General features: G+C 44.5%; 1 protein-coding gene across 5 annotated transcripts in view; it reads right to left on the bottom strand.

The window, feature by feature from the left end:
• Positions 1 to 24,978, bottom strand: part of BEND6 (BEN domain containing 6) — a 46,987-nt gene extending 22,009 nt beyond the window's left edge. For 3 of the 5 annotated variants that reach the window (XM_019496962.2, XM_059730638.1, XM_059730642.1), the window contains exons 1-6: positions 8,112 to 14,177; positions 6,471 to 6,699; positions 6,211 to 6,356; positions 3,059 to 3,157; positions 2,546 to 2,723; positions 584 to 801 (exon numbers count right to left, since the gene is read on the bottom strand). In XM_019496962.2, coding sequence (XP_019352507.1) covers positions 584 to 801; positions 2,546 to 2,723; positions 3,059 to 3,157; positions 6,211 to 6,356; positions 6,471 to 6,666 — 837 coding nt within the window. In that variant the 5' untranslated portion in view covers positions 6,667 to 6,699; positions 8,112 to 14,177. Of the gene's footprint in view, positions 1 to 583; positions 802 to 2,545; positions 2,724 to 3,058; positions 3,158 to 6,210; positions 6,357 to 6,470; positions 6,700 to 8,111; positions 14,179 to 24,702 lie in introns of those variants that run through there. The other 2 variants (XR_009463361.1, XM_019496969.2) reach the window with 2 other exon arrangements.
• Positions 24,979 to 25,059: the final 81 nt, after the last annotated feature.

Raw genomic sequence — 25,059 nt, 5'->3', positions numbered from 1 at the left:
AAATGATATTTTTCTCTTAAACTCTGCCTGTGACTTATCAATAATGCTCTATTATTATTGTAGAGAATGAGACATCATTCCATGCAAGATAAGAATAATTCCCTCTGATATCTGGCCAATCTCTGTAACAGGGCAGAAAGACACCCTTCTCCCTCTATTTATGGTTGGAAAGAAAGATGCAGCTTTTAAAAAACAAACAAGCTGTCATTTGAAAGTCATTTTTTTCCTTTAGATATCTTAAGTCAATAGAAGTTCCATATGTATGCCCAAGGGCATAATTTATTCTTTGGGTTGAAAAAGTATTTTCTTTACAGTTATCCACACACTGCCCTCTGTTACATCCATACAACTCTACTGAAGTCACAGGTAGCTCAGGAGCGTACATGAAGGCTAAATTTTGTTGAATATGTCTAAGGAAACCTCTTATATGCAAAAGGAGTTTATTAGTAAGTTCCTCATTTTTTTTCTAGCTATGGTCTAATAATAAAATACCTACTCCTAATGCTTACTTTTACATTGCTTATAAAGCTTGTAACACATTGTTTGGTTTCATTCTTATTACCAAAATAAGCTTTTAACCAACCTGTTTCTCAGTCTGTTGTTCTTCGTCCTCCACATTTAAAGCTATTGGTGAATTTGAGTTACTGTGGATAGTTGTGTATGAATCAGCTAAAGAATTGCTGGATGTTTTCCAGACAGTCTGTGAATGAAGGCTGGATGTAGATGTATTCACTCCTCCTTTAAGCAGTGCCTCAGCCATACCTACCAGTTCCTCAAAATGTGTTACTGCCTGTGGCAACACTGAAATTGGAAAGAAAGTCACCATTAAGAATACTCATTAAAGCTTCTGACTTTGGATGTATTTGTACATCAGCTTGATGTATTTTTTTGTAATCAAATTCCTGTCAGAGTAAGCAAGAGAACAAGAGGTTTGGTATCATTTTAGGCCAGCAATAAGCAGCAGTGCCATTAGAATAATGTTTGTGTTTCATTCTTCTCCCACCCTTTACTTCCCTAAGAACAAAACAAAAAGGCCCCAGTAGAGATTAGGTTTCTAGTGCTAACAACATGCTAAGTCAGCTCTCTTCAGATGGTTAATGTCTCTCATCTACTTCACTTTCACCTTCAAAGGGCTGCATGAATATGGCCCAAACTCTAAAGGGCTGGAAACAAGTCCAATTTAATTCACTTCAGTGGAGTGACCTTGTTATGTCTGGACTGCATTTAGCCCTCTGGATATCTACAGAGTAGATGTCCTATAACATGTCCCCCTATTTGGTTAATATTTTCTTTTCGCAGACTTATGCAAGTCCTGCAAAAACAGTACAAATCTGCAAAGTGGTAAGGCCTGATCAGATGAGATACTAAGTGATAAAGATTAAGCCATCTGAACAATAATTAAATTAATAGCAAAATATACAGCAAGGGGGAAATGGGAACACTCAAGATGAAAACAGAAATAGACCTAGATATATGAAAGAACTAGACAGGCATTAGTAAAATCAGATTAAACCTGAAAAAATGCCACTAGTAGATTTGGATAAAAATAATCTAATACAAGTTGGGTGGGAAAAGACTGAAATATAGGGGGAAGGAGAGACAAGCAGGTACACAGTGACTGCAAAAGCAAATCACAAATCAGGTTTTGACTACTGCTTCCAGTCTTGGCTTCCTTAGACCAAGAGAAACACTAATTAGAAGAGAATACAGAAAAGGGCCCTAAAATGATTAATAGTTCACATTTATAGGAAGCAAATGTATAATAACTTGGATAAAAAAACTACAAGCTGTCACCTTGAACTAGGTAAGGGTTATCAATGTAAGACATTATTTGATTTGACAAAAAATAATTAGAATTCAAGATACAGGGCTAAGTAGGGGAAATCCTAGGTTATCAAGAATGCTTGTCTAAAAATAAGTTTAATTAAACTGACCAGTGGAGTCACTGGTGGAGTTGGCTAGAGTTATGCAAGTTTAGCCTATGGAAAGCACATGGAAATGTTCTATACAGAATAATTTGTGCAATTTAAGAGTTCCTTCCTGTCTTTAAACTTGGTGATGTCTTGGTCTCTGTTTAAGAGAATTTAACCTATTCCCCCCTTGCATTTACAAGTGGTATCCTGCTGCAGTGTATTAGTTTTCTCCAGCCTAATAGCCCTGCATGTGTAGACATGAGATACTTCCTATGGAGCTAATTAGTCTACTCCGCAATAAGCATCTTGTGTAGATGTGCTCTGTTTGCACTTAAATGATCTTATTTCTTTCTGTTTAGTACCCCAGCTCTCTTGCAAGCTAGTCTACTTTGTTAGATACTGTGAATGGACTTGAAAAGCTCATGCCTCTCTGAATGAGGCAATCAGGTGCCACACTGCCCTACCTTCTGCTTTATATGCCTCTGTGTTGTTAGACTCTTGTGCTAATTTGGAGCTTGAGCTTGACAGGTGCCTAAGCATCCACAGTTCCCTTAAAATTCTCTTAAAGTAAGGGTCTTCATACATTTAAAGCTCTCTTCTTCATCAAAAAGTGATCTTTTCACAAACTTTACCTTGAAGCATGACCAATGACTGCCTTAGACGGCAGTTCTCTCTCATTGTGTCTGTCAATTTCCTTTTTAGACTTTTTATTTTGGCGCACAGTTCCACTTTGGATAGTTGAAACAAGGGTTCTTCATCATCACTGCTGCTTTCACTATACAGAAAGGAATTTCCAGAATATGGTTCTCTCTGAAAATAAAGAAAGAAATAGGGCTACCTAAGGAAACAACAACAGAAAATTAAAGCATCTATTATTAGCCTGGCTAAAGCAGGGGATTCTTTTTTATAATCAACTGTTGATGAACACTGATCATATTTATACTCAAAACAAACTAACACAGTAAGTGCTAACAATACCTACCACATATATTTATTTACATCTTTCAAGCACTATATACTTTTCTACTAAAACAGGACCTTTCATGAGCATTACATGTACTTATATTTTAAAATAAATTATTCTTAACAAAAATGAACTTTAGGTGTGTTTTACTTACTGACTAAAAATACTTAAATTAAGATACCTGCTTGTTAATTAAAGATGTTTCAAGCTGACTCAGGATGTTGGCAGAGGCAGAGGCCTGTAATGATTTCTTTCTTTTTATACTCTTCATAATTTTCCCCTGAAAACAACAGCATAACAATACCTTTAAACTTACAGTGTGTTCCATAATAAGACTTCAGTGAACACTACAAACATTCATTTGTTTTGGCTTTACAAAAATCAGAAAAAATATGCTTGGATCCTTTTGTTAGTTCTGAGACCAGCAGAACTTCTGAGTGCTCTGCAGTGCCAACGCTTAGAACAGACTTTAACATAGGGACAAATTTAAAGGAGATGCAGCGGCATCAGCATGGCCCTCTGCTTTGGCTGTATTGCAAGTGAGCTCTCAGTCTGGGGTCTATCCAGAACCTCTGCTTTTGCATGGCTCCAGAGCCCAGGGTGTGAGTGGGGCCACTGATGCTCATTGCCTCCATTCCCTTGTTGCTGAATTTAGTGGGTAGGGGGAAGGACAGAAAGGGCAAACAGCAGCAGTGTTCACCTGAAAGCAGGGGCATTAGCCTGACTGTCTTGCTCAGCTGGTGAGCTCAGAGCTCACTGCTCATGCAAGGCTGTGGCAGGAGTTCATGCTGACCAGGCAGTGAGCTCAGAGCCCACTACGCATGACCAGTACAGCCAAAGCAGGGCGATGCAATGCCCCTTGTCCTGTTCCTGGATTTGCTACTGCCTCAGCACAAGTGTCAAAAGCCATGATCCCAGTCCCTAACAGAGTTGTCGCACCTATTTCTCATTGGGGAAGATGCAGGACATCACACACCTTTTTTATTTTTCTACAACTTTTAATATGGATAGAGAGAAGATATGGGCCTAGGTTAACAATTATCGTGACAGGTCACTGAGCCAGGACATGATAAAAAGATTGCTTTGATCCCAACGGCGTGCGCGCACACACACACACACACACACACACACAGAGTCAGGCACAGCATAGATTCATAGATGTTAGCTCGGAAGGGACCTCAATAGATCGAGTCCGACCCCCTGCATAAGCAGGAAAGAGTGCTGGGTCTAGATGACCCCAGCTAGATACTCATCTAACCTCCTCTTGAAGACCCCCAGGGTAGGGGAGAGCACCACCTCCCTTGGGAGCCTGTTCCAGACCTTGGCCACTCGAACTGTGAAGAAGTTCTTCCTAATGTCCAATCTAAATCTGCTCTCTGTTAGCTTGTGGCCATTGTTTCTTGTAACCCCCGGGGGCACCTTGGTGAATAAAACCTCACCAATTCCCTTCTGTGCCCCCGTGATGAACTTATAGGCAGCCACAAGGTCGCCTCTCAACCTTCTCTTGCGGAGGCTGAAAAGGTCCAGTTTCTCTAGTCTCTCCTCATAGGGCTTGGTCTGCAGGCCCTTGACCATACGAGTTGCCCTTCTCTGGACCCTCTCCAGGTTATCCGCATCCTTCTTGAAGTGTGGCGCCCAGAATTGCACGCAGTACTCCAACTGCGGTCTGACCAGCGCCCTATAGAGGGGAAGTATCACCTCCCTGGACCTATTTGTCATGCATCTGCTGATGCACGATAAAGTGCCATTGGCTTTTCTGATGGCTTCGTCACACTGCCGGCTCATGTTCATCTTGGAGTCCACTAGGACTCCAAGATCCCTTTCCACCTCTGTGCCACCCAGCAGGTCATTCCCTAGGCTGTAGGTGTGCTGGACATTTTTCCTCCCTAGGTGCAGCACTTTGCATTTCTCCTTGTTGAACTGCATCCTGTTGTTTTCTGCCCACTTGTCCAACCTATCCAGGTCTGCCTGCAGCTGTTCCCTGCCTTCCGGCATGTCCACTTCTCCCCATAGCTTTGTGTCGTCTGCAAACTTGGACAGAGTACATTTGACTCCCTCGTCCAAGTCACTGATGAAGACATTAAAGAGTATCGGTCCAAGGACCGAGCCCTGCGGGACCCCACTGCCCACACCCTTCCAGGTCGAGACCGACCCATCCACCATGACTCTTTGGGTGCGACCCTCTAGCCAATTCGCCACCCACCGGACTGTGTAGTCATCCACGTCACAGCCTCTTAACTTGTTCACCAGTATGGGGTGGGATACCGTATCGAAGGCCTTCCTGAAGTCTAAGTATACGACATCCACCCCTCCTCCTGTGTCCAGGCGTTTCATAACCTGGTCATAGAAAGAGACTAGATTGGTCAGGCACGATCTGCCCGCCACAAACCCGTGCTGGTTTCCCCTCAGCATAATTTGCCCTGCCGGGCTCTCACAAATGTGAGCCTTGATAACTTTTTCAAAGACTTTACCAAGGATGGAGGTGAGACTGACTGGCCTATAGTTGCCCGGGTCCTCCTTCCTCCCCTTTTTGAAAATGGGGACCACGTTAGCCCTTTTCCAGTCCTCCGGGACTTGGTCCGTGCGCCATGAGCGTTCGAATATTCCCGCCAGTGGCTCTGCAATGATGTCGGCCAGTGCCTTCAGCACCCTCGAATGGAGCTCATCCGGGCCTGCCGACTTAAAGGCATCCAGTTCTTCCAAGTGACTCTGCACCACCTCAGGATCTACGTATGGAAGTCTGGCACCTTGCTGCTGCCTCTCTACAACCCCAGTGAGAGACTTGTCGTGCCCCTCACTGAGGAACACTGAGGCAAAGAACTCGTTGAGGAGTTCAGCCTTGTCCCCCCTGTCTGTCACCAATTGTTTCTGCCCATTTAGCAGGGGTCCTATTCCTCCCTGGGCCTTCCTTTTACTCCCAATATATCTAAAAAACAATTTCTTGTTGTCTTTTACTTGGGTTGCCATCCTCAGCTCCATGGTAGCTTTGGCCCGTCTAACTGCCTCCCTACAAGCACGAGCAGAGGAGGTATATTCATCTTTAGTGATCTCACCCTGTTTCCACTTTTTATGTGCTCCCCTTTTGGCCCTTAGGCTGCCCTGGATTTCTCTGGTCAGCCATGGAAGCCTCCTGGCCCCTTTCCCTTTTTTGCCTCGCTCAGGGATCGTCTTGCTTTGTGCCCGAAGGATCGTTTCCTTAAGGCACAGCCACCCTTCTTGGGCTCCCATCCCTTCAAAACTCCTACTCTGCAGTGTGTCCTTGACTAATCGCCTGAGTGCATTGAGATTAGCTTTCCTAAATCAGCAGTATCAAAAAAGAAACTGATAACGCACCTGCTCTTTATCCAGGTCACTGTCTTCACTTTCTGAGAATATCATCTCAATCCTCTTTCTCTTGCCTTTTCCAAGCACTTGTATTTTTGTGATTTCATCTGCCTGCAATATCTTTTGCATCATTTCAACCAGCTCCTGAGGGTCATCTAAAGTGGAGGAAAAAAATGCCCAAGCAGATGATGCTACTTTGGAGTTAGCAAGTGAGATCTCACAATTGAAATAAATCTCTTATAAACTGGATGCTTTGTAGCTGCACTCACCACTCATGTATATAACTTTAACAAGGTGCTTCTCTGTCTTTCTTTCTCCCACAGGCCAGTTTACTAGCACATGTTCATTTAGTTTCAGAAGCCTTTCTAGTTCACTGTCATCCTTAGGAAGACCCTGTATCCATGAGGTCTCTCCAATTTGCAGGGAATTATCATTTACAAAATCAAAGAGTGTGAACTTTTTCATTTTTAAAGGATTGTCTTGTCACCCAGACACAACCTGCAAAATTTCATAGAAAAAATAGTTGTTACTGCACAATACCACAGCTGTACATGGTTCTTTACAGTCAGATTAAAAAAAAAACAGTCCTCTTTCCACTGAATCTTAAGATATGATGGTGTCAGTGCCCTGGGTAGCAGGAATGAAGACTGAATCTCATCTTAAATCTTCCCTCGAAGGGAAGAGAGGAAGTATTTGATCTACCTCTGTATGGTCATAGAAATAGAAGAGAGAGGGTCTCCAAATTCGAAGCCAAAAAGCGGATTCCACATAAAGGGTGTCTTCCTCTACACTGCCTTTTCATTTTTTAATCTATCTGCTGCTTCCTCACCCCATCCATGCTAGATGTCTGCCTCGCTATGAAGCATCCTGAAAACAGAGGTGAAATCCCAAGCCAAAGGCTGAAAAGTTCCTTCCCTGCAAATTGAGGCGTGCTTATTGTGCATGCTATTAAGAGAGACATATGACTTAAATGACTGTATTAATCATCCCCTGGGCTGCAAGATGTACAGTACAATTACAACCATGTAAAAACACCCAGAATAAATGACCTGGACAAAGTATGACACATTCTGGAGGGGAAAAGTTGACATACATAAGAAATGACAGTCTGAGACCTGTTAGAAGATAGGGCTGTTTTTATAAAGTACAAAATAATACCTGGGAGGAAAACAAAGACCCACATAGTTGGATTCCTCATTTCTCAGACTAAACATTACATCTTTGACATAAATGACTATTTTATTCCCTTTAGAAGCACTAAAAATCCAGACTGGGATCCAGTAAAAGGGAACAAAATGCTAAATGCAGTACATTGTATTTTATTTTTTTAAATTATAAATTAATGCGACATGATTTAAATAAAAGTGCAAAATGTGACCAACAGGTCATCATTAAACAAATCACTGTAACTGTAAGTCAGTATTAAACTTTAGAATTAACAATAGAAGTTTTAAAAACAGTGATTCTACCAAATTGTATTCTTCTTAGACAACTATAGGGATATATCTGTTTAGAGAGTTAACTTAATTTTACAGAGTTGCAAGCCAGTGTGTGCATCAAGACTCGAATGCGACAGTTGAGTGATCTGCGTGGCCTCATTCAGTCTGAAGCTTGTACATGCATGGGCTGTCATATAGGTAACTAGGACTTGGCTAAGGAGAACAATTACCTGGGGCTCTTATGACAAATTGAGGCAGTCTAGCTGCAGCACTATAAAAGGCAAATTCCCTCCTATGCAGAAGCCCAGTTCAAGACCTATGCACCATGCATGAACCCCAAAAGAGCTGGCCCTCTGGATGAATTTCACCTGTTAATCTGCAAATAGACCTTTTTGACAGATTAACTGACATGAAGCTGTAGCCTGGGGGGAAAAATACCATTAAAAAGGCAGAGAGAATGATCATGAATACCCTTTATGGAACACTGAGTGAAGATGAGATGCATCACAAGGCTGGACTGAAGGTCTGTTTTCTTATTTTTCAGGGATGTACAATTTCAAGAGTTTACATTTTATTTGACAACAACGATTAGAAAGCTGCAGAGGAAGATCTGGAAAACAATATAAATCAGAAAACCAAAAACCAGCCAACCAAAAAAATCCTTTCTATGTAAAGTCTGTAGAGGAGGAAGCTCCAATATCTGCACCTTGCATGAATAGCTAAAAGCCCAATTCTACCATCATTACTCATCCTGAGTGGATCTTTACTTTACAAGAAAAACATTACTCAATTTGAGAAGAGGTGGCTGAGACTAAAGGCCTGCTCCTGCTCCCACTGAAGTTTTCTTATTGACTTCAATTGGAACAGATAGAGCTTAAGATTTGTCTGGTGTCAGGCTAATGGAATAATATGTGAGGTCAAAGCAAATATACAAGACGAGAGGCTTGAAAAAAGCCCACGATCAAACTTGAGCTACTGTTCTTCATTTTCAGAGTCCTTCACAGTCTATCCCCCCCTGTCTACCATCTCTCATTCTGTATGTACTAAGATACCAGTTCACACCTCTAATTAGCCTGTGGCACCCACTTCATCCCCTGCTTCCATCACCCACTTCATAGATTTTCAAATACTTTCATGCTTTCTCTTATGCTCCTGCTCACAGTTAGCTTGAGCTTCCTGTAAATGTCCATGACTACCTCGTTTTCTTTCTTCAAATCCCTCCTTAAAACTTTGTTTTGCTTTGATGCTTATAAAGAACTTGAAAAAGATTCAAGTTGATGATATGCTACGACTACAGTCTATTGAACTGACCCAGCGTTTCTCTGTCCTTCACTATGTATCTCTTGCTTTAGACTTCAGCTGTAAGCTGTTTGGTGTGGGGACCATGTTTCATATAGTGCCTTCACAGTGTGGTTTCAGGACATTATTTGGGCTTGTGGGCACTGCAGTCAGACAAATAATAATCATGCATGTTTTGACAAAACCCACTCTGCCAGTCAGGGATAATTGGAGCTGTTTATCATGGCTATCACAGGAATCATAGATTCTATTTATATTTTAAAAAATATATCAATGAGTTATGAGCTTTCAGGATTTTTGCATGTGGTGTGCGGATGTGATAGTAAACAGATGAAATAATTTCACTGTCAGTCTTAAAAGCTGCCAAGTTAAAGTATAAACTACCGAGGCTACTGTGAGAAGTTAGACACTAATAGTCACACAACAGTAATTGTTTCCACCTTCCTCTTGGTTTGGAGAAAGAAGTCATGAAAGTATCTTAATTGCTTTATTAAGGCAACTCTGAAGTGCTGTGCTCTTGCTGCTTTTCTAGAAGGAACATCAGAGGACCCACAGTACCCACTTCTATTTGCTGCTGCAGTGTATCTACAGGGGCGACAACAGGTCTTTTAAATACATAGGATATGGCTGAGAACAGTGTACTTGCAAATTAAAGCAAGCCACATGAAGTAACATAATCTATTTAAGTATTTTTCCCTTATGGTTTCATGGACTTGGCATCCCCCACCACTGATCAGACTTTGACTTTTCTTGCAATTTATTGTGACAGTCCCCCAAAGATAATACTTGCCCGCCTGTTAGCATCCTCGCCAACAAGTGCTGAAAGAAGTCAGAAAGGTAAAACTAAACATCTGTGATGAAGGAAAGGAAAACCCCAAGATCCTCTACCTGTAGGAGAGAAAGTAAGGACTGGTCCTGCACACAAAATTCTCTCAGAAGTCAATGAGAGTCTTGCTTGAATGAGGGCTGCTGGATAGTCATGCCCTATCTAAGAGATTCTGCCTGCCATAAACTCATAGAAGACAAAATATTGCTCAGATGCCTGCGCAAGTAAAAGAGTTGTTTAATGCTGTATCATATATACAGTGACAAGAACTAATAATAATTTACATTAAAGTAGTTAATATTGTTTGTCAGTAGCTGGCTTTGTTTTTCCTTTTGTATTCATTAGCAGCTATAGTGAACAAGCTGTACAAATACTCTGTCAGGATCTCCATTAATAAAAGCAACCCACAACATTATTATGTTTAGAAAATAAAGTGTAGATATCCACTTAGAAGCTTGAAATAGTAATTGTGTTATTTAAGCATGTGGGGAGATGCAGCCATGCTTTATACTGATGGGATCTAGGGTTTCCTTTGGAAGAAATGTCATCATATGGAAAGGGGTTGGCAAGCAGCACTCCCTTGAAGCCTTCCCATTTCTCTACAGAACACAACATTCATATGTAAGTTAGACAATACCATCTCAAAGGCAGCTGGTGTTATCTAGTATAGAATCATGTGCTAATTCATCATCTTCGTTCATGGGACTGGAGACCTGGAGTAGTAATGTCTTGGTACGAAGATGTGATAAGGATACAATATGTATTAGGGCCAGATTTAATTTTGTGTTCCTGGGGGAAGTAGAGTAGAGGAGAGCTGGATAGGAAATAGTCTTACAAGACAAACTCGGAGACCCAAAAAGCTGAAATATGGAAAATGTTAATGAACTAAGTATCTAAAACTTCCACTTGGATCAATCAGAATGTTTTGTTTGGTAATTCCGAAACATTCCCCTTCCATTTTATCCTTTTTTAATGGTTTTTAAAAAAAATACACTTTAAAAAAGTGTATACACATTAAAAACACATTAAAAAAGTCCCTTTAGAACCAATGAAAAATCTACCTTTTAACTGAAATTTCAAAAAAAGGATTTTTTGTGACTTTTAACTATTTTCCAAAAAGGTTTTGAAAGGGAAAATTTGCCAAGACCTCCCTTTCCATGGAAGAAAAAAAGTTTCAATTATGATGCACTGGAATTTTCTGGTTAAAAAAATCAGCACATCAAAAAATCCCTGATCAGTTTTACCTATGAACTTGTAACTGGAACAGAGAAGCTTTATTACCTCTTTGGGCCTGCCATATAGCTCCACTGTTATGAGACTTCATAGTTCGACACTGAATCTACATGTACCAATGGGCTTACTCTAATTGATCGGAAACTTGCTCCCCACTTAGGATGCTGTAGTAGCTGGTTCAGGTTCATATTTCTGTGGGAATTTCCTCACCGGGCTCTCAAAGTCTGGATTTAAGTGTGGAGTGTACCTGGTCTCCTGTTCAACATTCTTTGCTTTACTGCCTGGGAAGCTTGAAGTCAAATGTTTGACACTGAATGTTTTGGTGGTTTAATTGGAAAAGATGTAATTGTTCACAAACATTAATTAACTAAAGAGGGTGGGTTATGTATGGTTTATTAAAAACCAAATGTATATTTTCTTTTATAAGTTTACAAATACCATATTATCTATCTGAAAAGACAAACTACTTATTTCAGAAGTACTATACCTCAAACTTACTGTTCATCTCTGTTCACAAATACATATCTCTCCCTGCTTCTCTAAAACCACAGCCTGCAGAAGGAAAAAATGGAAGTGGCCATTTCATTTAAATACTGTGTAGAGCAAATGTATATTAATTGGATGCTTAAGTTTTACCAACCTGTTAAAATTTCACATACTGCAGTTTTGCACAAAAAAATGTTTGTTACTAAGCAACCAGAAAGCCAGAATAAGACAAATAAACAGCAAAGTCACTTTAAAGACAGCCCTCCCTATAACTGACATAGTCCATTCCATTCAGCTTCAAAGCTGGCAGATGGCATTATAAGATTATTTCTCCTTCCTCTTGTAAAATATTACAAATTCACAACATGAGAGATTAGCCATTCAATAGGTCTAATTCCATTTTCAATTAAGTCAGTGGGAGCTTTGTCATTACTTCTAGTAGGAGCAAGATCAGGTCCATGCTACGCAATCATATAGTACCAGCATAGTATTACTACGACATAATTGTTATTACATGCATGTATGCTTTAATTAACAAATTTTGATACTGACTACCATATGTATGCAACCAAGAGTTTCTACGCAAGATGCTTACTGCGCGTTAGCCTAATAACACTGTGCAGTAGCGTCATACGCGACATGTGCCTCCCGAGGCTGGGGGGGCAAAATGACTGTCTGCAGGCAGTGGTGGGGCGTGTCGATGGACCGCCCACAGGCGGCCATGCTGACATCAGTGGCAAGGGCAGACCAAGCGGAGACTGTCTGCAGGTGGCCACAGCAGTGTCGGGGCTGGGCAGGGGTCTCCCCACAGCCAGATGCTGAGCCTGGAAATTCCAGTGGCACTTCTCCGGAGGTGGGGCATCAGTGTTCTGCCTGCCTCCACTACCCATTGCCTAAGCTGAGAGCACTTGCTCTCGGCGGGTGCATGTGCACCCCTGTGCGCCTCCTACACCTCTGAGTTGTGTGGTGGTTAAAAATTGTTGGCCTACTGCGCAGTGTTATTAGACTAATGTGAAGTAAGCATCACAAAATAACCATGTGCTAGTGCACAGTAACTCTAGCCACTGCTCATTTAATAAGTACTGTATTAAGCAAGTACTAAATTAAATGCGCAGTACCTAAGACGCATTAATGAACTGGTCAACGTGCCCACTGCTAATGATCCCAGTTCTCTTTGGAATGTTCCTCTACCAAGCAGCTATGAAGCAGAACATTTCACTTCAGGTTGTTCCTAGTGACAGTCATTGATTTTTATTGCTTTGTTTATGGCACTCTAAACTGAGTTAGTCAGATTACTGAAAGACATCAGTGCAAATTACCTTGGACTAAACTAAAAACCAAAGAGAATTACAAATGTTCTAATACCAAATGTGTAATTCAAAATAATGCCTTTGTTATTCTGTATACCTCTAGTTGTAAGGTCTAGTCCTGTTCCCATTGCAGGCACTGTGAGATTTACCAGAAATCTCAGTAGGAACAGGATTAGACCCTGCACAAGGAATGTTGAAATGTGATTATTGCAGAAGAGATTTATAGAATGAGTGAGACAGCTTAGTCATTTTATGGGAAACTATGACTCTTCTAGAAGCAGGATACCATAGCTTTACATAGCACAGACTTCTGAGAAATACAGGATACTATCTTACAAATTCAGTTGGAAAATTAGGGAAATATCTACAGGAAATTACTGTAGAAAGACTCTGTAAATACATTAAAATTATGCCTTTTGTTTTCCAGAAGCAGTTGGTACAAAGTGGGGTAAATTTTCAATGCAACATGGAAGGGAATTCTGCAGTATCATTCTTTCTTATTAGTTTCTATCAACTGCATCAATATTACATTATAATGGATGGTCATTTTGGTATGACTCACTGTGAAACATTTTGAGGTACTTCTGTATAAAGTGTCATTCACAATAAGGCAAAATGTTCTAGCCTCATCAGGTAATCTAATTGATTTCAAAGTCTCATTGGCATTTGAAATCTGCAGCACTATTAGTAATAAGGATTTGACCAATAACTGGTCCTGAATGTGAAAATCTTGAGGAATCTGTGAAATTTTATTTTTCACAACAGTTTCCCACGTGCTTTGAGTTCTAGCAACCTAGAAACACCATAGAGTATCGTTCAGACCTAATATTTCAAAGCCCTTCATAGGAAAAATTTAAATGATAAGGCTGAACTATTTTCTTGGAAATGCTCTATTTCTTGCATCAAACTATTTACCTATTTTTGTCAGCCTAAATAATGACAGAGGAAGAATAGGCTCTTTACTAAAGCAGAACTATATAAAGATTCTAAGGTTATAATTTGTTTTAAATTATTTATTTTTTAATTAGTTCAATTCTTGTTCATGTTTCTAAAGATTAGAAGAATGAGCTTAGTGATGTGCTGTCATGATTAGATTTTCTGTGAAATGACCACACAAAGCTAGCAAGAGTACCAAGAAAGGGATGTGACATGTTATCTTAGTTCTACATTCTAAATATCTTAAATGGATATATAAGAGCTCTTAGATGGCATATAAAAGTTATATCTTTGTTCAACTTGTAATATTTCAGTCACAAACCAACAAAGCCATCATGAATACCTTGTGACACTAGGCATAAACCAACAGGTAGAGCAAGGGTGGGCAAAATACAGCCCAAGGGCCAGATCCGGCCCACCAGACAATTTCATCCAGGCTGTGGGAGGCAATTGACTAATTGTACCCTGCCCATCCTGCATACCTTGCTCCCACCCTCGTGGGCAGAAAGTCCTGGCTCAGCCAGAACCCAGCTTTTGCAGCAGCTGGGGGCCCTGCTTAGCTTCCTTGGCATCCTGCTTGCTCTGGGTACCAGGTACGGAAGCAGCGGGGGTGGGGGGAGGAGAGGGGGTGTTGTAGCTGGGCAGAAGTGCAGGAACCCCCCCCCCATGGTGCACAGATCCCACTGCCAGCAGCAGCAGCAGGGGGCTGGTGCTTGGGGGCCATACAGGCACTGCTGCCCGGTGGCATACGGCACCAGCCAGTGCTGCACGTGGTAGCAAGGAGCGCAGCCTGGCCAACCTGCCCAGGACTCAGTTGGGAAGCAAGGGTCAGGGTTCCCCTCCACTCCCAGTGGAGTCTTGGGACCTGCATGGTAGTAAGTGGCGAAGGCAGCTGGTTCCAATCTGCGGGGTTTCCCCCAGTGGCACATGAGTGCTGAGAGCTGCACATGTGCCGCATGCAGCTCCAGCTGGGTTATACTCCTCGCCACCACATGGAGTGTTGGCTGAAACCATGCACCTCTGGGAGACAGCACCTCTGCTGGCCCCAAGCACCAGCCTCCTGCTGCTGCTGTTTGCGCTAGGGGCTATGCAACATGGGGGAAGTGTGTGGGGGTCCCCCCCACTCTCACTCACCCCACAAAGCCACCTTGCCAACACAGCCCCCTCACATATACACCCCCTCAACATATCCCATTGTCCCCCCCACACACAAGCACACCCCCTCACAACCTCCCCCACACACTCCTTCAGCCCACCATAACCCCCCCACCCCCCAATACAATATACAAATAAGACTTTATTTTTTAGTCTTTTACAATTTGCCCTAAAGCACCTGGTTTAGAATGCTTTCTGGAAAGATGCAAACAAGTCTGAAAAATCACTAACCATGTTATATACAATCTGCTTCAAAATTTGGCTGGTAAAAAACTAACAATCCTCTAAATCTGTCAAGCCTTGTGAGTGACCTTAATGCATGTGGCATTTAAATACAGTGCCTATCTCCATCTCTCAGAGCCCCCTATGCACTCAGATACAATTTTGATGAGTGTATTGTAAAAATATTCAAAATCAGCAAAGCCTGCTTATACACAGCAACAGAAGCTATCTTCTATTTTGCTAAGCTACTCTGTTTTAAAGCATTATTAATAGAGAATATTTCCTTCAGTTATAAGAGCCTAGTAGCAAAGTATTGATGGTCAGTACAGGACTGTCCAACTTCTTAACCCCCCCACGGGTCATAAATCACAGAGGCTGCACCAGCAGGACTCTCAAACTCTGTGGACCTCACCAGGCAAGGCATGGACCACTAGGCTGCATGTCACATGGATGCTTCATCCAGGTCCCTGCTGAACCATGCACCAATGTGGGCACCTTCATGCAACTGCTGCACCAGATGCCTGTGTAAACGCCCTCAAAGCTGCACTACATGCCCCCAATCCACCCTTCCCCCCCCCATATGCAGCCCTGATCCTTGCCCCCACATGTGGCTGAAGAGCAGAGGTGGGCAAAATACAGCCTGCTGGGAAGATCTGGCCCACCAGTTGATTTTATCTGGCCTGCAGGCAAGTGGCGCTGGCGGTGGCACTGCACAGCAGGCCCTGGGCAAACCACACTTGGGCCCTGGCCTCTGCTGGCGGGTGGTACAGGAGCAGGTGGTGGTTCTGGCTCCAGCCTCTGCTGGTGCTGTGGGAGATGCTTGGCGGAAGCAGCCTTGTCTGCATGCCAACACTCCACAATGTGGGAAATGAGTCTGGCCCACCCAAGGACTTCACCTCCCAAGTGCTGCAGGGAACACTAAGTGGAAGCAGCCCCACCTGCCCCCTAGTATCATGCAGCATTAGCAGAGGCTGGGGCCTGAGCGTGGCTCCCCCATGGTGCCAGGTGGGCAGGGCTGCTTCTGCCCAGCATCCCCAGTGGCACCTGGGAGATGCAGTCCAGCTCTGCAGGCTCTGTGGCGAGCTGCACTCAGGCCCCAGCCTCTGGTGGCAGGTGATACCCATGGCCTGTGGGCACAGACACCACGGGGGATACTGGGCAGAAGCAGTCCTACTCACCTGGCACATGGCAGGCCTGGGCTAGCTGTGCTCAGGTCCTGGCAGCTCTGGCTGCCACGCAGCACCAGGTAGGGCTCCTTCCACACAGCATCCCCCATGGCACTGGCAGAGACCACCCTCTTCCCATGGGGGATGAAGCCTGGCTGTGGACCTCTGTGCTATTTAATTCGCCTTGCCATTGGGGCTCCTGGGAGCCATGGGGGTGGGAGAGAAGATATGTATGTATATGCATGCCAGGACCCCTGATGGTGGGGTGGGACAGCGTGGAGACCAGTAGCCAAGCTCCAACCCCTGCCACCCCAGCTGCAGATGCAGTTGGCAGGTGCTGGCTTCAGGCTCTGGCTGGGGCCAGGGGTGGGAGGGAGGCAGGCAGGCTGGCTCGGCTAAGGGGAGTGTGTGCATATGTGTGTGTGACTCTTAACAGGTCACCAAAACTAGTTAAGTGGCTCGCCATGCCATGCCATGCCATGCACTGAACTGCCCTGCCCTCTGGGACAGAGGCAAGAAGTAGCAGCCAGAAGAGGGATGGGAAGCTTGGAGAATCCAGTTGCCATTGCAGCCAGAGCAATGAGGGAAACCAGGGCCATCCAGGAGCCCAGAGGCCACAACTTAACCTCTTGTGGGCAATGTGCAGCTTGCAGTATGCCAGTTGGACAGCCCTGAGTTAGCATATGAAGTCCTGGCTTTATACCAGTATCTAACTGCTACCAGTTATCTCTAACATGCTGTCTGTCCATACTTACCCAACTTTTTGCCTGTATATGTAAGAGACAGTAGACTTAGAAGGGCTTCCTGGTTAATTCTTCAAGTACCTTCTCAAAACCAGTATGATATGTACTGAGGACTCAGTTCAGGAGCAGTTCCGTGCGCATTTCAGAGATTTGCAGGAGGACATCACTACTACCAACATGATGATTACAGCTATCAGTCTTGCTATTGTCACTCTTACCAATTCTAACAATTACAATTCCTTTTTAATATATATAAAAAATCAGTCCCGATTAATCTAACATATCAGTAAAATGGCGTAAGTGTTGTATTTTTATTTACAGTTTGTGGTACCTTTTGTGCTGAAGCATCTTACAGTTATCTACACATGATCTGAATGAAATGCCAGTGCTTCCTGGGTGCAGACAACCAGCATACAGTACATATTGCACAACAGTATAGAGAGAACAAATTTAAATCGAGGACATGGGAACATGTTACTGGTCTAAGAAAAATGCAATAGGGCTATTCCATGGTATATTCCCATCCAGGCTCAGGCACAGCCTCTCTGTCTGCCAAGTCATTATGTGGACAGGGAATTTGTGTCTTGTAGAAACACCTCGCAGCATCTGAGCTGGTATTTAGAAGTCTTGCCATTCAGATCGGTGCAAACAGTTGAACTCAGGGAATAAAAAATGCTGGAGCAAGATTTGAATGAGCAAAATGAACCTACAAAGTGAGAGTGTCTGTGTGTAACAGGGGGCCTTCTCGGGGCTGATTTCCCTGTGGCCCGCGCGCCTTCTCATCTGCCACTCGTTGTTAATAGTTTAATTGATCTTAATAAGCGGGAGGCTGCCAATTTCTTGCCCCGATGCCAGGGGGCGCTATCTGCGGCTCCGTTCCTTCCCTACACTGCAGCCCAAGCCTCGCAGATGGCATCCAGATGTTCTCACAAGCACCAGCCCCCACGCTGGGCCCCAGAATCCTACGAATTGAACCCCGCCTGGATTCCTCTCCTCAGGCGGCCTATTCTGCCTTCATCCTGGGCAGCATAGCTCCCTGAACTGCTTCCCCTTCTGGGTGTGGTACCCCCAGGTCCTTTGGCTACTAGCCCTGGCCCACCTCCAGACCAGCCGGAACCCCAGGCCCGCAGCTCTTGGGCGTTCCTGGCGGTGGGCCCCTGCCTCTTTGACCCTTCCGGGCTTGGTCCCAGCTTGGACCAGTCAGGGGAAGTCCAGACAGGCGTGAGTCTATGGCCCCACTCTCTTCCTCTGGGGTCCACCTTCCAGACCCTACAAAAAGGGGTAACCCACCCAGTTGTGGGAGCTGGGGTTAAGGTGCCCTGACCCGCCTTTCACCGGGGTGGAAACTGGCCTGGCACTTCCTGGGGGCTCCCGCACCACTGAGAGCCCCACCAGGCCACCCACTCCTGGTAGGGTGCAGTTTTAGGTCATGCCCAGGACCAGGAGCCTCCAAACCATCCCCTACTGCTCCTCCCTTACCTCCAGATGACACCAGCAGCCAGGCAATATTGTTGCCTGGCCCCCAGCAGTGAAACTGCACTGTTTATATGGGCAGCCCCAGGTTCAAAATGGCTGCTCTCATCAGGCACCTGCCAACAGAAGACTGGAAAAGGGCTAACGTGGTCCCCATTTTCAAAAAGGGGAGGAAGGAGGACCCGGGCAATTATAGGCCGGTCAGTCTCACACCTCCATCCTTGGTAAAGTCTTTGAAAAAATTATCAAGGCTCACATTTGTGAGAGCCCAGCAGGGCAAATTATGCTGAGGGGAAACCAGCATGGGTTTGTGGCGGGCAGATCGTGCCTGACCAACCTAGTCTCTTTCTATGACCAGGTTACGAAACTCCTGGACACAGGAGGAGGGGTGGATGTCGTATACTTAGACTTCAGGAAGGCCTTCGATACGGTATCCCACCCCATACTGGTGAACAAGTTAAGAGGCTGTGATGTGGATGACTGCGCAGTCCGGTGGGTGGCGAATTGGCTGGAGGGTCGCACCCAAAGAGTCGTGGTAGATGGGTCGGTCTCGACCTGGAAGGGTGTGGGCAGTGGGGTCCCGCAGGGCTCGGTCCTTGGACCGATACTCTTTAATGTCTTCATCAGCGACTTGGACGAGGGAGTCAAATGTACTCTGTCCAAGTTTGCAGACGACACAAAGCTATGGGGAGAAGTGGACACGCCGGAGGGCAGGGAACAGCTGCAGGCAGACCTGGATAGGTTGGACAAGTGGGCAGAAAACAACAGGATGCAGTTCAACAAGGAGAAATGCAAAGTGCTGCACCTAGGGAGGAAAAATGTCCAGCACACCTACAGCCTAGGGAATGACCTGCTGGGTGGCACAGAGGTGGAAAGGGATCTTGGAGTCCTAGTGGACTCCAAGATGAACATGAGCCGGCAGTGTGACGAAGCCATCAGAAAAGCCAATGGCACTTTATCGTGCATCAGCAGATGCATGACGAATAGGTCCAGGGAGGTGATACTTCCCCTCTATAGGGCGTTGGTCAGACCGCAGTTGGAGTACTGCGTGCAATTCTGGGCGCCACACTTCAAGAAGGATGCGGATAACCTGGAGAGGGTCCAGAGAAAGGCAACTCGTATGGTCAAGGGCCTGCAGACCAAGCCCTACGAGGAGAGACTAGAGAAACTGGACCTTTTCAGCCTCCGCAAGAGAAGGTTGAGAGGCGACCTTGTGGCTGCCTATAAGTTCATCACGGGGGCACAGAAGGGAATTGGTGAGGTTTTATTCACTAAGGCACCCCCGGGGGTTACAAGAAACAATGGCCACAAGCTAGCAGAGAGCAGATTCAGACTGGACATTAGGAAGAACTTCTTCACAGTTCGAGTGGCCAAGGTCTGGAACGGGCTCCCAAGGGAGGTGGTGCTCTCCCCTACCCTGGGGGTCTTCAAGAGGAGGTTAGATGAGTATCTAGCTGGGGTCATCTAGACCCAGCACTCTTTCCTGCTTATGCAGGGGGTTGGACTTGATGATCTATTGAGGTCCCTTCCGACCCTAACATCTATGAATCTATGAAACTGCTGCCAGCTCCAGGCCCTTAAAGTGGCAGGCACCCGCAGTAAAATGGGAGGCACCCGCAGTGCCCTGCCACACTGTCCAAAATGTTGCTCTTTCACCTCCACCTAGAGCAGACAGGACCTCTGTTTTTGAAGTGTTGTCTGACTGCAATGATGGTTTTAAAGTAGTGCAGAAGCCTTGAGGAATGAGCACACATGTAATATACTGATTGTATGTCTTTTATTTTGGCTTTGGGCAAATCAAATAACCTGGCTTCTTTAGCTTCTCTGTCTATAAACTGAGGATGGCAATGAAAATTCACAGGTAGTTGGGAGAATTAACTAATGCTGATATGTCCTTCATGCCTGTGGAACACTATATCAAATCTCATTGTAGCTACCTTGGATGAAGGGTCAAGGTGATTGCTGAGAGTATAGCATCAGTTTTAAACTTGTCACTTAGACTACTAAAGCACACTCTCCACTTGACAAATAAAAAGTATATCACATAATTTACTGAACCACTATAAATCCCCACAGTATATACTATATAAAAACTCAAACTGGTAGAAAGCACAGTTGAGTATATAAGCAAGTGTGGCAGCTTAAATGTAGGCACCTAACTCTATATTTGTATATCTAAATTAATGGTCCTAATGTGATGGATAAAGAGTAACTAAGCACCCATGGATGTCTAAGGCAGTCAGTTCCAGAGCACCCAAATTTCAGAGTTGCAAGATCAGTAGAATATGATACTGAGGATAAAGGCCAATTGTTCAGTAGCATGCATGTTGAAAAAATCCACACAGTCTAGGCTTTTTAAAATATTTTCTTTGGCTCTCTGTGAGTTCAGGTTTTCTAAAAGAACTAGATTGTAATCAAGATATTTTATAAGATGAATCACTCTCTCAGCTAAGTAATCATTTAAATATATTTTATGATTATTAAACAGCCAATAAAGTTACAGTCCCCCATATTATGTCTATACAGACATATATTAAAGTAAATGAAAGTAAACGTTTCTATTTTTTTTTATTTACTCCCTTTTTGTGAAATCATTAACATCAATTTTTAATCAGTTTCATACACCAAGGTCATGAGATAAACCAATTATGTGACTGTATTTTTTAGCACACTAATAATATATTTTATTACCAGTGGGGACCAACCTTTTTAGTAGGTTATTAGCTCCACACCTTCCCAGAGTGCCACTCCAATCCCCTTCCCTTGCCCAATCTGCTGCTATTCTTTCTGCTTCCTGCCAGAGCTGTTGCTTTGCTTTCTGCTCCCTGCTGAACTGTTTTCTGCCCAATCTGGCACTGTGCTACCTACCTTCTCCCTGATCTGCCATGTACCACACACAGACGCTGCCAGCAACATCTTTGGCATGGGTACCATAGGTTGGCCATGCCTACTTTAAACTGAAATACACAGGTTCTTAATCTGTAGGTTGCTCTGTCTCTTATCAGTGGCTGAATGCCCTGATCTCTCAAGAATCTCACTCTTTGAGATGTGCAGATCTTTGAAGGGGTAGAGATCCCTTTATCAATGTGTAAATTATCCAGGCTCTTGGCTTAGCCCGTGAACTGGACTTCAAGCTCACAAATGGTGGTGGAAATAAAAGGAAAAGTGCTGAAATCTGGGTCTGACTGCACCCTCCCAAACAACATTCCTGAGCCAGCAGAAGGATGTATTGGGACAGCACTTGAAGAGGGTGTCAGAATTCACCACTGGTTTATGTCAGAACAATTTACTACCTATCTCAAATCAGGAAAAAGCAGGGGTGGAACTGTGCTTCTGAGGAGGGCTACTTCTGGAGAAATGCCATGCCTTGCTCAAGGCTGCCTTAAAGGCACAATATTGCTATGCAACTCCCACTCCCCTTGTTCCTTCTCTTTAGAAGACAGAAAAATCCACTGTGTGGAATTACCATGAGGGTAATTACCCTTCGTCCCTCTTCCAGTCGGACCCCCATTTCCCATGAGGTCCTTGATTAGGAATCTTGTTCTCTCTTCTTCTCAAGTTGTTAGTTAAAGTGCTTATTGCAGCTGACCATGTATAGCACTGCTTACAAATCTTCCTTGGTAAGATCTCCCCCCAAGCCTTTGTTTCCTTTCACTTCAGCTTCTGCAGCTTCCTTTCTCTCTGGAGCACAGACTCCACTATGTGGAAGCTGGTACCTTCTTCCCTCTTAGACATATAAAGAAGTCCAGCCACCTCATGCACATTTGTAAACACCAGCATTGTCCCCAATTCATTACAAGATCCAAATCAAAATGACCTTCCTTGTCCATTAAACTCTCTTTGGACTTGCTTCAGTCTCTTTCAAGGACCTCCTTTCTATCTCCTCCATTTCTGGGTCCCCTCAGTGCTGGTCTCTCTGTCATTCCACACTTTCTTGACACTCTTGGTCCTCCTTTCTGACTGCTTTCAATATCTCTCCAACCTCACCAAGTCCTACTCGGAGGTCAAGTCTTGGCTGAAAGCAAGCTTTCCTTTCTTAGACAATGTAACTGTCAAGTAGATATCCTCCCTGAAAAGCATTCTGGGAAAATGTTGTTATAAAATATTCTTTTTTACTCTAAGTCATAATTTCTCTCACTTTCAATAGTTTTGCAACTCAATAATAAGAATGTTTGATTTTTTTCTAAAAGCTAAATTCCTTCAATGCTTGGAATTTGATTGGTCTTTACAAGAAATGGGAATAATCCTATAACTATACTCCTAGAATGCAAGGGTGAAGACAACATAATGATCTAATGTGAATAATAATACAGGCATAGCAGAGTGTCAAGGTAGATGAGGGCTCATTCAGTTTGCCAGTTACTTGTAATGATTTATTGTATGGTCATTGTTAACAATAAATCTCCTAGAATCTCCCAAGATCTTAAAAGAAACCAATGCAGAGTGAAAGACATTACAAAATGTCTTGTTAATGCAGGTACAGCAGGCCAGGGTGCTGTAGCAGAGGTTACCTTGCTGTAACACGAAACAAATCAAGGTAACAGAAACCTCTGTAATAATTCCTGAATAATCTGCATTAATACAGTCTTACTGCAGTGTACTGCGGTATCAGGAAACATTTCAATATTGCATCACATGATGCAATGCAACTTGATAGTGTCTGTCAGTTTTCTGATACTGAAAAGCAGAAAGTACAGTGATGAATGCTATATATGCAGTTAAACTTTCTAATTTATAATGTGCTATTAAAGATCTTTGGATAAAACATAGGATAAATGACCGCAGTACAAAAAATGGGGTGGGATGCCACAACTCATAACTAAAAAATATATTTTTTCTTTCTTGCCTAGAGCTGATACCTACCATCAGTCTGAATAGAGAAAAATAAAATCTGTCTAAAATAAAAATGGATCTCCATAATAGCCTTCTAAACAGCGATACAGTAGTTCAGTGACAAACAGGCTGAATTCCATAGATTATTTTATCCATTCTTATTTAAAGAAGCATAATCACATTTCCTTCTGTAACCATTTAGCATGTATAGTAATTTAAATCCATACATATACTTTTATGTTAAGTTTTCCTTTGTACTGGTTCCAAAAAAAACACAAATAGCCTTGCAATTTAACTCTGCAATTTAAAAATCAAAGATCACTCGTTTTCATAAAACAGTTTCATTTATGTGGGCACATATAAACTGCATACAATTAATATGCGAGAGGCAAGAATTTTTGTAGGTGACACTTTTTACTAGACCAACAGCATGGCTGGGAGAAACTTAGACACGCTTTGGGTATCACTCTACCCTTCCTTGGGTCTCTGGGAGCAAAAGCTTGTATCACCCACAAAAATCCTTGTTTCTTGCACCTTTCCTGGACTGTAACAGCTTGGACATCACTTTACACTACCATAAAATGAACAGTAATTTCTTCCCCAGTTAGTTCTACTAATGAATGGCAAATTCTTCCCCAGTTAATCCTAGCTTCTTAGGGGGGAAGGGGGTGCGATGGTGCAGTTGCACCCCTGAATCCTGCCCCACCCCAACTTTAAAACAAACTGCCTGACCTCACACACTATCTTCTGACCATTTTTGCCTGGTTATGGTATATATAGTTTTAAACTTGACCTCTAAACTAGCAAAGCCGTGTGCTCTCCTCTGGCTATACTGGTCTTTGATTGAACTGAACACCTCAGTCCCAGCCCCAGCCCCCTTTTCTGGTTCAACTAGCAAAAATCAAATAAAAAATAGGTGTCGCGCCGTGTGGGAAGAGGCCCCGCGCCACCTGCGTCCCCTTCCCCAAATCCTAGCTCTGCCTATGCCTCTTACACCTGGCAGCGGTGACATCAGTGTCCTTGATGGAGCATTTCGTCACGCAGCGGCATGACATCACTTCCAAAGGAGAGGGCTTCTCTGGAAGCAGCAGCTAGGGCGGGTGGCAGCGCCCGGCGCCCGGGGGAGGCGCAGCTCGGGCTCCCCGCGACCCCTCGGCGGGGTGGCTGCGGCAGGGGGCCGCGCTGCGGGGACGCCTCCCGGCGGGCGGGATGCGGGCAGCGCCCTGCCTCTGCCCCAGCAGCTGTCTCAGGGGCGGCAGCAACGCGAGGCACCGGCGGCGTGTGGCCGTGCCCCGTCCCCGCCGCACCTGCCCCGCAGCGCCGGAGCCCGCGGGCAGCCCCGCTCCCCCGGCCCCATCCCCGCCTCCCCACGCACCCTACCTCGCAGCAGCCATTTTCACTCCCCTTTGCAGCAGCGGCAGCTCCCGCCCGTGATGGCACCGCCGCCCGCGTCCACACCAAACAGCAACCCCCCCCCCGTGTGTGTGTGTGTGTGTGTGCGCGCGCGCGCGCAAGCCCGTGCGTGTGTGTGTGTGCAAACCCGGGCGCGTGTATGCGTGCAAGCCCGCCCGCGCGTGTGCGTGCAAGCCCGTGTCCGCGCACGCGAGTGCCAGCCCCAGCTCGCCAACTCCGGGATCAGCCCCCGCCCCCGCCCCCGCCCCGCGAACTAGGGCATCGCCGCTGCGGAGCAGGAAGCGGCCGGCGCGGGGCGATGCTGCAAGACGCTGCCGGGCCGGG

This window comes from Alligator mississippiensis, chromosome 1, assembly GCF_030867095.1.
Source record: "Alligator mississippiensis isolate rAllMis1 chromosome 1, rAllMis1, whole genome shotgun sequence".
NCBI lineage: Eukaryota > Metazoa > Chordata > Crocodylia > Alligatoridae > Alligator > Alligator mississippiensis.
This window is presented reverse-complemented; position numbering and strand designations above follow the sequence as displayed.